Source organism: Canis lupus, unplaced genomic scaffold (genome assembly GCF_011100685.1).
Source record: "Canis lupus familiaris isolate Mischka breed German Shepherd unplaced genomic scaffold, alternate assembly UU_Cfam_GSD_1.0 chrUn_S1717H1911, whole genome shotgun sequence".
NCBI lineage: Eukaryota > Metazoa > Chordata > Mammalia > Carnivora > Canidae > Canis > Canis lupus.
The window spans coordinates 66498-79604 of NW_023330566.1; the positions used below are offsets into that span (position 1 = coordinate 66498).

General features: G+C 45.1%; 1 protein-coding gene across 1 annotated transcript; it reads left to right on the plus strand.

Annotated features, from left to right (window-relative positions):
* The first annotated feature begins 275 nt into the window (after positions 1 to 275).
* Positions 276 to 3206, plus strand: LOC119878556 (skin secretory protein xP2-like). Its single transcript, XM_038589174.1, has 4 exons — positions 276 to 464; positions 1062 to 1121; positions 2015 to 2208; positions 2446 to 3206. Exons 3-4 carry the CDS (start codon positions 2019 to 2021, stop codon positions 2952 to 2954), a joined length of 699 nt encoding a protein of 232 aa, XP_038445102.1. The 5' UTR covers positions 276 to 464; positions 1062 to 1121; positions 2015 to 2018; the 3' UTR covers positions 2955 to 3206.
* The last annotated feature ends 9901 nt before the right edge of the window (positions 3207 to 13107 follow it).

Genomic DNA, 13107 nt, shown 5'->3' on the forward strand with positions numbered 1-13107 from the left:
CCTCTGTCTGTGTCTGCCTCTCTCGGTCTCTCTCTCTGTGTCTCTGGAGGTCCTTGTAATGATCCAAATATTTTGAACATTTATCCTCTGAGATTGTTTCTTTATTGCATAGTTGGTCCTGTTTGTGTAAGAGACAGGCAGGGAGCTTGAGCGGGAGAGGGAGCCCCAGCTCCTCAAGCCCACGGGGCCCCAGCGCAGGGCCTGCCGGGGCGGGATCCCAGGTCTCCTGGCGGCTCCCTGCAGGCTGCACGTCACCTCTGTCCCACCTCAGGGTGCAGGGGCAGCGGCCGGGAAGGGGCATCAGATCGTCCTGACCAAGCTCACCCGGACGGAGCTGCTGGAGTACAAAGTCCGACACTGCTGCTCACCTTGCAGCGCAGGGACGTCATCTACATCTTCAGCTTTTTAGAGGATTATCGTACATTCGCCACCACGGACGAGGTGCTGGACCTGCTGTTCACCGAGTGAGCACCTGCCCCTCCGCAGCCCAGGGCTGGGCCACCTGCTGCTGGGGAGGCTGGGGATGGTGTGAGCTTCCCGGCCTTGGGCTGCTCCCCCGCCTGGAGCAGGGTCCCCCAGGGCCTAGCGGGGTCCTGGAGGGCAGCCCCGGGGCCTGGCCTGTGGCGGGTCAGCCAGAGGGGCTGTGCCTGTGCTCAGCAGCCGTCCTCCTCCCCGTGACCAGGCCTGTGCCTCCTCCCCGCCCCCCCATCACCAGGGTCCTGAGCGGCCTGTTTCCCCATTGAAAGGGAGGTTTGAGAGTCCATCGGGGGTCTGTGTCCTGGGGCAGCCAGACAGGGGAACCCCGGGACCCCAAAAGCCCACTAAGATATGGGCCATGGGCCTGCCCAGAGCCCTTTCATGCTCAAGCCTTCAGGAGGCCCCAGCAGGTGCGGGCACTTCTCCGGGAGCTGCCCGTGGCCCCACGCACAAAGCTGACTGCCCCCGGGGCACAAAGCTGACTGCCCCCGGGGCAAGGCCTAGTCGGGGTCAGAGGGTGAAGCCCCTATGATGAGAGGTCGCGTCCACAGGACGATTCATGGGATATCCCTGCTCTCCTCTAGGTATGGGTGCATCGCAGATGCGTGGGGTAACAACGATGTGGTCCTGCAGTGCTGGAAACTGTGAGTGACTCCGGCTCCTGCAGGAGGGCCTTCCCTCTCCTGGAGGGCAGCGAAGGGGCTGTGGGGCGGTGGGGGGGCTGCCCCCTCACCCCACACATCTGCAATTCCTGTGACAGGGAAAAGTCTAAGGCCCCTTCTGGAAAAGAGCAAAGGAGAGCGGTGGATGGGGTGTGGGCTTGGTGGGAGGCACTGAGACCCCTCAGGGAGACCTTCTCCATGCCCCCCCAACCCTCTCTCTGCCCCACACCTGGAGCCCAGAGCAGAGGGGGTGGGGAGCATCATACTCCCCAGTCTGGTGGCACCTGGACCCGGGGGAACAGCAGGTGCTCAGGAGGGCCGGTGAGGGCTCCCGGACCAGGCGGCCCCCGCCCCGTGGGAGAACGGAGATTAGAGTCAGTGGAAGGACACCCCCGGGGGCCCCTCGGGAGGGAGGCAGCACAGAGACACAGGAAGGAAGGTGGCGGTCCCGGGTGGCTCCTGGCAAGGCCTGGCAGGACACAGAGCCCTAGCCCTCCTGCCTTGGAGCTTCCCAGAGCAACAGTGTGTGCAGTGAGGGCAATGACAGGTCAGACGCCCCCCGTCCCCTGATGCCTGCCGGTGGACTTAAGGGGCAGGTGGGCAGGGACCAGGCTGAGGAGGGAGCCCTGCTTCCCCAGGAGAGACGCTGATGGTCACCCCGCTGGGCCTGGGCTCCCCACACAGAGGTTGCATCCCAGCCCCTCCTCGGGGAGCAGGCCTGTGGCAGGCAGGACCACCAGGTGGCAGGGGGACGAGGAGCAGGACTGGTCTCCGACACCCTGCGCGGAAGGCCGGGTCCTGCAGGGCTTCCCCGGGACACCTGCATGTGACAGAACCCTATCTTCTGATGCCTGTTCCCGCCTGTCCCTCCCCAGGGCCATGTCCTTCATGATGGAAATATGGCTGAATTATTATGGGGACGACTTTCATCAGTTCCCAGAATTTCCCTCCCTTATAAAACTCCTGGAATTGTTAAGACAGCACATGCCAGGCACAGATGCGCATCTCCGGGCCCTGCGTCACCTGAGGCAATTCAGACGCCTCCATGCAGCAGAGCGAGAGGCTGGGGGTGAGGAGGACTGGGGGTGGCCGAGCTGGGGATGCGGGGGCCCGCGGATGCAGCCTCCGTGCAGCTGGGCCAGGAGCAGGGGGTGGGCTCACACCCCACCCCACGGGCTGCAGCCTGGGGACACCTCCCAGGGCTCTTGCCCTCACACACGTCGAGTGGCGGGAAGAGTGGCCTTGATTTGGGAGGGACGTGGACAGTCTGTCCTGGTGGTGATACTTTGTCTTCTTGGATCTACAGCTTCGGCCCGAGGAAAACACCCTGAACCCACTCTGGAGTGCACCCCAGCTCCGACCGTGGGGCCTGCTGCCCCATGGGGCCTGGCTGCTGGGGCTGAGGGCTTGGCCTGCGATGAGCTGCCTGCTGGGGAGGCAAAGCCCCTGCAGATAGTGGTCACTGCTGCCCTGCAGGAGCCCCCTGCACCCCTGGGAGCCCTGGAAGAGGAGCAGGCACCACCCCCTGCTCTCGAGGTCGTGGATGTGCCCCAGCCACCTCCTAACTCGATGGAGCAACTGGCCTCGGGGATGGAGCAACCTGTTGAACCACCCGAGGAGCCCGCCCCAGCTCCAACTGTGGAGCCTGGGGAAGGTTCCGGGTCTGAAGGGATAGTGGCTGCTGGAGATGAGGACTTGGTCAAGGCAGAGATGCTGGCTCCTGAGGTGAAGGTGGTGCACGTGCTGGTCGAACCTATGGTTCCCTGCCCCGATGAGGAGGAGCCACCTGCTCCCATGGCCACCCCGGAAGAGTAGGCCCTGGTGTCTGCAATCGGGGTCCCCAGAGGGCCAGACCTGCAACCTGCCTCTGGAACAACCTGCTTCGATCCGTTAGCAGCCCCCTGACCACCTCGGGGGCCCGCCCCAGCTCCCACCGCGGGGCTCGTGATGGCTACAGCCCAACAGAGGCTTGCCCTCCCCTGTTATTTCACTGTTTCTATTTTTTGAGTTTTTCTTTAACCTGTATAATAGCTTATAGAGTTTTATTGCAATAAAGGATAAGTTAACTTCACACAAAATTGACTGATGCTTTTAAATTACACATCGTGGTACTTTAGGTCCATTCACAGTGTCAGAGGCCCCAGAGCCCAGGGCACTGGGAGACACAGCCGAGGATCTGGGGCTCCCCCAGCACAGGCAGAGGCCGGGAGGACAAAGGACAGCCAGGTCTCTCCTGCCGCCGGGTGGCCCCGAGCTGTGCAGATCGTGCCCCTACCCCTGAGCACCCAGACCCCTGCACATTGGGAGCTGCAGTAGTTACTGTGGGAGCTGACTCCAGAGCTGGACAGCTGGCCGCCGCTACTGTGGTTGTCCCTCCTGGTGTCACCCTGTACCTGGGCCTGAGCAGGGGCCTCACAGGATAAAGAATCCCACTGAATTGTAGACCTGGTAGAGGGCTGGGCAGCTCCCCCAGGTGCACACACCTGAGAATCAGCACAGCAGGCCCCTCCCCCAGAAGACCAGCTCGAAGGTCAGAGGAAAAGCAAGTTATTGACCAAGCAGCCTGGAAAGTTCCAGGGGAAGTCAAGGGATTTACAGTATATGGAATCAGAGGATACTCCCCTTGTTTTTTCTTTTCTGTTTGTTTCTGTTGTTTCCCCACACCCTTTTTTATTCTTTTTTATTTCTTCTTTTTTTTCCCCCCTTTTTCTCCTTTTTCCAGTACAACATGTTGTTGGCCACTCTGCACTGAGCAAACTGACTAGAAGGAAAAACTCACCTCAATACTAAAAATCAGAAACAGTCCTCTCTCCCACAGAGTTACAAAATTTCGAATACAATTCAATGTCAGAAAGCCAATTCAGAAGCACTATTATACAACTACTGGTGGCTCTAGAAAAAAGCATAAAAGATTCAAGAGACTTCATGACTGCAGAATTTAGATGTAATCAGGCCAAAATTAAAAATCAATTAAATGAGATGCAATCAAAACTGGAGGTCCTAACGACAAGGGTTAACGAGGTAGAAGAACGAGTGAGTGACATAGAAGACAAGTTGATGGCAAGTATGGAAACTGAGTAAAAAAATAGAAAGACAATTAAAAGACCATGAGGATAGGTTAAGGGAAATAAATCACAGCCTCAGAAGGAAAAATCTACGTTTAATTGGGGTTCCTGAGGGCGCCGCAAGGGACAGAGGTCCAGAAACTGTATTTGAACAAATCATAGCTGAGAACTTCCCTAACTGGGGGAGGGTAATAGGCATTCAGATCCAGGAGATAGAGAGATCCCCCCCCCTAAAATCAATAAAAATCGTCAACACCTCGACATTTAATAGTGAAGCTTTGCAAATTCCAAACATAAAGAGAAGATCCTTAAAGCAGCAAGAGATAAGAAATCACTAACTTTTATGGGGAGAAGCATTAGGACAACAGCAGACCTCTCCACAGAGACCTGGCAGGCGAGAAAGCGTCAGCAGGATATAGTCAGGGTCCTAAATGAAAAGAACCTGCAGCCAAGAATACTTTATCCAGCAAGGCTCTCATTCAGAATAGCAGGAGAGATAAAGAGCTTCCAAGATAGGCAGAAACTGAAAGAATATGTGACCACCAAGCTGGCTCTGCCAGAAATATTAAGGGGGACCCTGTAAAAGAAAGAGGAGGTCCAAGGGAACTATCCACAAAAACAGGGACTGAATAGGTATCATGATGACACTAAATCCGTATCTTTCAATAGTAACTCTGAACGTGAATGGGCTTAATGACCCCATCAGAAGGTGCAGGGTTTCAGACTGGATAAAAAAGCAAGACCCATCTATTTGCTGTCTTCAAGAGACTCATTTTGGACAAAAGGACACCTACAGCCTGAAAATAAAAGGTTGGAGAACCATGGACCATTCAAATGGTCCTCAAAAGAAAGCAGGGGTAGCCATCCTTATATCAGAGAAATTAAAGTGTGTCCCAAAGACTGTAGTGAGAGATGAAGAGGGACACTATATCATACTAAAAGGATCTATCCAACAAGAGGACCTAACAATCATGAATATTTATGCCCCGAATGTGGAAGCCGCCAAGTATATCAGTCAATTAATAACCAAAGTTAAGACATACTTAAATAATAAAACACTTATACTTGGAGACTGGAATATAGCACTTTCTACAATTGACAGGTCTTCTAAGCACAACATCTCCAAAGAAACAAGAGCTTTAAATGCTTCACTGGACCAGATGGATTTCACAGATAGTTACAGAACTTTACATCCAAATGCAGCTGAATACACGTTCTTCTCAAGTGCACATGGAGCTTTCTCCAGAATAGACCATATACTGGGTCACACATCAGGTCTTAACGGATACTAAAAGATTGGGATTGTCCCCAGCATAGTTTCAGACCATAATGCTTTGAAACTAGAACTATATCACAAGAAGAAGTTTGGAAGAATTTCAAACGTGGAGGTTAAGGACCATCCTGCTAAAAGATGAAAGGGTCAACCAGGAAATCAGAGAAGAATTTAAAAGATTCATGGAAACTAATGAGAATCTTTGGGATGCAGCAAAAGCAGTCCTGAGGGGGAAATACATCGCAATACAAGCATCCATTGAAAAACTGGAGAGAACCCAAATACGAAAGCTAACCTTGCACTTAAAGGAGCTGGAGACAGAACAGCAAATAGATCCTACACCCCGCAGAAGAAGAGAGTTAATAAAGATTCGAGCAGAACTCAATGAAATGGAGACCAGAAGAACTGTGGAACAGATCAACAAAACCAGGAGATGGTTCTTTGAAAGAATTAATAAGATAGATAAACCATTAGCCAGCCTTATTAAAAAGAAGACAGAAAAGACTCAAATTAATAAAATCATGAATGAGAAAGGAGAGATCAGCACCAACACCAAGGAAATGCAAACAATTTTTAAAACTTATTATGAGCAGCTATACGCCAATAAATTAGGCAATCTAGAAGAAATGGACAGATTTCTGGAGAACCACAAACTACCAAAACTGGAACAGGAAGAAATAGAAAACCTGAACAGGCCGATAACCAGGGAGGAAATTGAAGCAGTCATCATAAACCTCCCAAGACACAAAAAGTCCAGGTCCAGATGGCTTCCCTGGGGAATTCTATCAAACACTTAAAGAAGAGACTGTACCTATTCTACTACAGCTGTTTAAAAGACAGAAAGAGATGGAGTACTTCCAAACTTCCTCTATGAGGCCAGCATCACCTTAATTCCAAAACCAGACAAAGACTCCACCAAAAAGGAGAATTAGAGACCAATATCCCTGAGGAACACAGATGCAAACATTCTCAATGAGATACCAGCCAATAGGATCCAACAATACATTAAGAAGATTATTCACCATGACCAAGTGGGATTTATCCCCGGGATGCAAGGCTGGTTCAACACTCGTAAAGCAATCAGTGTGATTGATCAGATCATCAAGAGAAAAAACAAGAACCGTATGATCCTTTCAATAGATGCAGAGAAAGCATTTGACAAAATATAGCATCCATTCCCGATCAAAACTCTTCAGAGTGTAGGGATAGAGGGACCATTCCTCAGCATCTTAAAAGCCGTCTATGAAAAACCCAAACAAATGTCATTCTCAATGGGGAATCACTGGGAGCCTTTCCCCTAAGATCGGGAATGAGACACGTTGTCCACTCTCACCATTGCTATTCAATATAGTACTAGAAGTCCTAGCTTCAGCAATCAGGCAACAAAAATAAATAAAAGGCATTCAAATTGGCAAAGAAGAAGTCAAACTCTCCCTCTTCCCAGATGACATGATACTGTACATAGAAAACCCAAAAGCCTCCACCCCAAGATTGCTAGAACTCGTACAGCAATTTGGCAGTGTGGCAGGATACAAAATCAATGCCCAAAGTCAGTGGCATTTGTATACACTAACAATAAGTCTGAAGAAAGAGAAATTAAGGAGTCAATCCCATTTACAATTGCACCCAAAAGCATAAGATATCTAGGAATCAACCTAACCAAAGGGGTAAAGGATCTATACCTGAAAAACCACAGAACACTTCTGAAAGAAATTGAGGAAGACACAAAGAGATGGAAATATATTCCATGCCCATGGATTGGAAGAATTAATATTGTGAAAATGTCAATGCTACCCAGGGCAATTTACACATTCAATGCAATCCTTATTAAAATACCATGGACTTTCTTCAGAGAGTTGGAACAAATTATCTTAAGATTAGTGTGGAATCAGAAAAGACTTCGAATACCCAGGGATTTATTGAAAAAGAAAACCATAGCTGGGGGCATCACAATGCCAGATTTCAGGTTGTACTACAAAGCTGTGGTCATCAAGACAGTGTGGTCCTGGCACAAAAAAAGACACATAGATCAATGGAACAGAATAGAGAATCCAGAAGTGGGCCCTCGACTTTAAGGTCAACTAATATTCGACAAAGGAGGGAAGACTATCCACTGGAAAAAAGACAGTCTCTTCAGTAAATGGTGCTGGGAAAATTGGACATCCACATGCAGAAGAATGAAACTAGACCACTCTCTTCCACCAGACACAAAGATAAACTCAAAATGGATGAAAGATCTAAATGTGAGACAAGATTCCATCAAAATCCTAGAGGAGAACACAGCAACACCCTTTTTGAACTTGGCCATGGCAACTTCTTGCAAGATACATCCATGAAGGCAAGGGAAAGAGAAGCAAAAATGAACTATTGGGACTTCATCAAGATAAGAAGCTTTTGCATAGCAAAGAAACAGTCAACAAAACTAAAAGACAACCTACAGAATGGGAGAAGATATTTGCAAAAGACGTATCAGATAAAGGGCTAGTTTCCAAGATCTATAAAGAACTTCTTAAACTCAACAGCAAAGAAACAAACAATCCAATCATGAAATGGGCAACAGACTTAAACAGAAATCTCACAGCGGAAGACATAGACATGGCCAACACACACATGAGAAAATGCTCTGCATCACTTGCCATCAGGGAAATACAAATCAAAACCACCATGAGATACCACCTCACACCAGTGAGAATGGGGGAAATTAACAAGACAGGAAACCACAAATTTGGAGAGGATGTGGAGAAAGGGGAACCCTCCTGCACTGTTGGTGGGAACGTGACCTGGTGCAGCCACTCTGGAAAACTGTGGAGGTTCCTCAAATAGTTAAAAATAGAACTGCCCTAAGACCCAGCAATTGCACTGCTGGGGATTTACCCCAAAGATACAGATGCAGGGAAACGCCGGGACACCTGCACCCCAATGTTTCTAGCAGCAATGTCCACAATAGCCAAACTGTGGAAGGAGGCTCAGTGTCCATTGAAAGATGAGTGGATAAAGAAGCTGTGGTCTCTGTATACAATGGAATATTCCTCAGCCATTAGAAACGACAAATACCCACCATTTGCTTCAACGTGGATGGAACTGGAGGGTATTATGCTGAGTGAAGTAAGTCAATCGGAGAAGGACAAACAGTGTATGTTCTCATTCATTTGGGGAAAATAAATAATAGTGAAAGGGAATATAAGGGAAGGGAGAAGAAATGTGTGGGAAATATCAGAAAGGGAGACAGAACATAAAGACTCCTAACTCTGGGAAACGAACTGGGGGTGGTGGAAGGGGAGGAGGGTGGGGGTGAGTGGGTGACGGGCACTGAGGGGGACACTTGACGGGATGAGCACTGGGTGTTATTCTGTATGTTGGTAAATTGAACTCCAATAAAAATTATTTTATTAAAAAAAGAAAGAAAGAAATTAAGGGCTAATAATAAAAAGAAAAAAAAAAAAGAACAGGTAAAAGTGCATAAGTAAGCCTAAAGAAAGAAAGCTACTTATGATGACAGAGACAATAACTAAGTATATAGAAAGATACAATAAGGAAATCTGCAAAGGAATAAATTATTCATTTAAAGGGTTAAATTGGAAACAAACAAAAATATCACACAATACCAGCAGAAACGCATATATTTTTCAGAGCACCATGATTTAGGAATGCCTTAGAATCTTAACCTCTTAGGCCAGACTTATTAGTATGGAGTATTTTCCAGGTATCATTGTTTTTAGGTTGAACTGAATAGATTCTTGTAAGTTTTTTGGCCCTCAATTTTTAAAACATAGTTACTTTGGACTAGGGGTACATTACAAAATAAATATTTTTAAAAATTGCTTAAACACACGCACACGCACACACACAAAACATCAAAAACACAGCAGGATTAATTAAGAATAAATGAAAGGAAACATGCTAATATCAAGAATAAAAATTGGAAATTCACTTTAAGTTCTGTAGACATTTCAAAACTCAGAGTATTTTAGAGCAACTTTTATAATAATAAACTTATAATTAAATTATAGAAGTTGTTTGAAAACCAATCTTAAGTAAAAATAGTAAAAAAATGAAAACTTTGCTGTATAGTTTTTAAAAATTGAATTTTAAACTAAAATTCTATTCACATATGGCTTGTCTTATTAATTATTCATATTTAAAGAGAATATTTCACCAATTGTATGTAAGCTTTCCTGGAGAAGAAAAAGACAAAAAAAAAAAAAAAAGAGGCTCACTATATTGCTACAGTGAGCCAACATAATTTTAATATTAAAATCTGACAAAACATAATATGGACATAAAATTACAGACTAACGTATTTTATTAGCAAAGAGGGAAAAAATGTTAAAACATTAGCAAACTGAATCCAGCAATATATTTAAATAATGATATGACCACGGAATGAAAGGAACAAAGAATTACTATTATAAAATCAATGGATTTAATTATTATACAAACAGAAAAAATAAAAAATATGAACATCCTAATAGATTCAGAAAAAGCAAATGATACAGTTGGGCTCCCACCTTAAAACTTTCCAAGCCAAATCGGGGCACCAGGGTGGCTCAGTCAGTTAAGCATGTGCCTTCAGCTCAGGTCATGATCTCAGGGTCATCCTGGGAGGGACCCCTGCATGGGGCACCCTGCTCAGTGAGGCGTCTGCTTCTCCCTCTCCTTCTGCCTTTCCCCCAGCTTGTGCTGGCTCTTGCTCACTCGCTCTCTCCCTCTCTAATACGTAAAATCTTTAAAAAAATCCCAAGCCAAAGGATAGAATGAAACCTTGAAAAATCTGATAAAAATTTTTTTGGCTGAGATACTCGCTAGTTATCAAATACCCATGTGCTCTTGCATATTCCCCATCTTCCAGTGTAGTTAAGTTGACTGAGCCACTTGTTGATACCCAGTCAAAAATCTGTGAGCAAAAGCATGGACTACCTGGAACATCAATCATCCTCCAGTTGTCTTTCTTTCAAAGAAGCAAACATTCCTTGTAAAATGAGAAAAATCACAGATGGAGAAGAACCTTTCAGAGCCATAGTCACAGAACACAAAATTCACTCTGCTTGATTTCTAGAAATGTTTATTGTAGGATACCATAGACTAGAATGAGTTGTATTTCCCACTCCCTCTGACTGTAATAAGGGTAACATTTTATAATGAAATAAAATAGCATTTCATTTTAAGAAATGGGTTAAGTCAGTTAAGTGTATGATTCCTGGTTTTGGCTCAGGTCATGATCTCATGGGTCTTGAGATGGAGCCTGGATTGAGCTCCCAGGTGAGCAGGGAATCTCCTTGAAGATTCTTTCCCTCTGTCCCACCCTCCTGACTCATACATGTATTCTCTCTCTCTCTCTCTCTCAAATAAATAAGTCTTTAAACAAATAAGTAAATTAAGATGTTATTTATTTCTACAAAATTCTAAGCATTACCTTTTTTTTAATTTATTTTTTATTGGTGTTCAATTTACTAACATACAGAATAACCCCCAGTGCCCGTCACCCATTCACTCCCACCCCCCGCCCTCCTCCCCTTCTACCACCCCTAGTTCGTTTCCCAGAGTTCGCAGTCTTTACGTTCTGTCTCCCTTTCTGATATTTCCCACACATTTCTTCTCCCTTCCCTTATATTCCCTTTCACTATTATTTATATTCCCCAAATGAATGAGATCATATAATGTTTGTCCTTACCTTTTTAGTCAGCATAAATGAAGTTTAATGGCATAGGTAGTAAAACAGATGCTTGGAAAAAATAGCACTAACCAGGTGTAGTCTTCAAAATGATATTCCTCTATACTAAGTATAAAATCATTTGCCATGATGGATCTCTGTGGGTGCCTGGAGAGTCCTCTGAGTAGTCTATGTGGTCCTTACCCCTGCTATGTACAATTTAATTAAAAACACTACTAGCATGATACAATTGTAATTTGCCTCCAGTCATAATAAAGTAGTAGACTTTTCCCTACATGTAGTAAAACCTCAAAACTAATAAAGATAATATTGAGAAAAATATAATGGAATTTATGTGGAATTATGTAAAAAGGTGAGGGAAAACAAAACCCTGATGCTAAATAAGAAAAGCCAAGATGATGAGGAATATCAGTCATTAACAGAGAGGTAAAGTGGATGATAAATAAAAGAAAACAACAGAGGATAAACTAAGAATATCTAAAACAAACAAACCCCAAAACAAAAAAAAAACATAGCACTCCAAACAAGCTCTAATATATCGATGTTAAAAAAGTAAACGAGGTGGGATTCCTGGGTGGCAGCGGTTTACCACCTGCTTTGGCCTGGGGCGCGATCCTGGGAGGCCTGGGATCGAATCCCACATCGGGCTCCCGGTGCATGGAGCCTGCTTCTCCCTCTGCCTGTGTCTCTGCCTCCCTCTCTCCTCTCGCTCTCTCTCTGTGTGTGACTATCATAAATAAATAAAAATTAAAAAAACAAAGTAAACGAGGTTTCAAAATTCTGTATTGCTGTGAGATTTTTTAAAATGCAGATTCCTGAACTGAAATAATAATGCAGAGGAAGAATCATAGAATATGTATTTTTATTGTTTTATTTTTATTTTTTAAGATTTTATTTATTCATGAGAGACACAGAGAAGAGAGGCAGAGACACGGCAGAGGGACAAGCAGGCTCCCTGAGGGGAGCCCATGAGGGACTTGATCCCAGGACCCCAGGATCACAACCTGAATCAAAGGCAGATGTTCAACCACTGAGATACCCAGGTGCTCATAGCACATCTATTTTTAATTTTTAAGATACTTTCATAACAATAATGATAAAGATTAATTAAATACTTGTGAAATGCCAGATATATAGTTAATTGTTCCAAATCATTATATTATAAAATTGTCCCAGCAACTCAATAAGATATATACTGCTGTTCCAATTTTATCAACAAGTGAAGTTATTGGGGCTAAAAGAATCACTAAGTTCACATACAATAAACAGAAGCTTCAGAATTCAATTTCTATTGAAATTGCATATTCCTGTCTGACCTGTCTGACTCCAATGCATTCGCTCTTAAATACCACATAAAATGCTTTCTGTTATAAGGCACTATGTTGATGAACATATTTTTTAGGAAAGGAGATTTCAGATTTTAGGAGACAGATACAGAGAAGCACATGTATTGTCTGAATATTTTACAATAATTAAGTCTTATGCTGTATTTATCAATGATCCTGATGATAAAATAAGTTATCAAAAAAGGGAGGAATTAGAACAGCGATCCCTGACCAACAGGGTTCTACAATGGGAAAATAATTAATACTTTATTATTACAATGTGTTAACCCTACCAGAAATTGTGATGTTAAAACTAAGTAAGGACATCAATTTAATACATAAGACATAAATGAGACGTCCTTCTTCCTCCAAATATACATGCTAGCATCTTATCACCTTCTGCTCTGTTCAGGAATCTGGTACAATAACCATTGTTTTCAAGCATGATTAAGAAGAGACAATGAGAGACACAGATTTGAGTATGTTTGAGTATGTCTAAGAATCACACACCAGGGGGCACTTGGGCGGCTCAGCTGATGAAGGGACTGCCTTTTGCTCAAGTCATGATCTGGGGTCTTGGGATGGAGCCCCATATGTGGCTCCCTGCGCGGGGAGTCCGCTTCTTCTCTCTCTC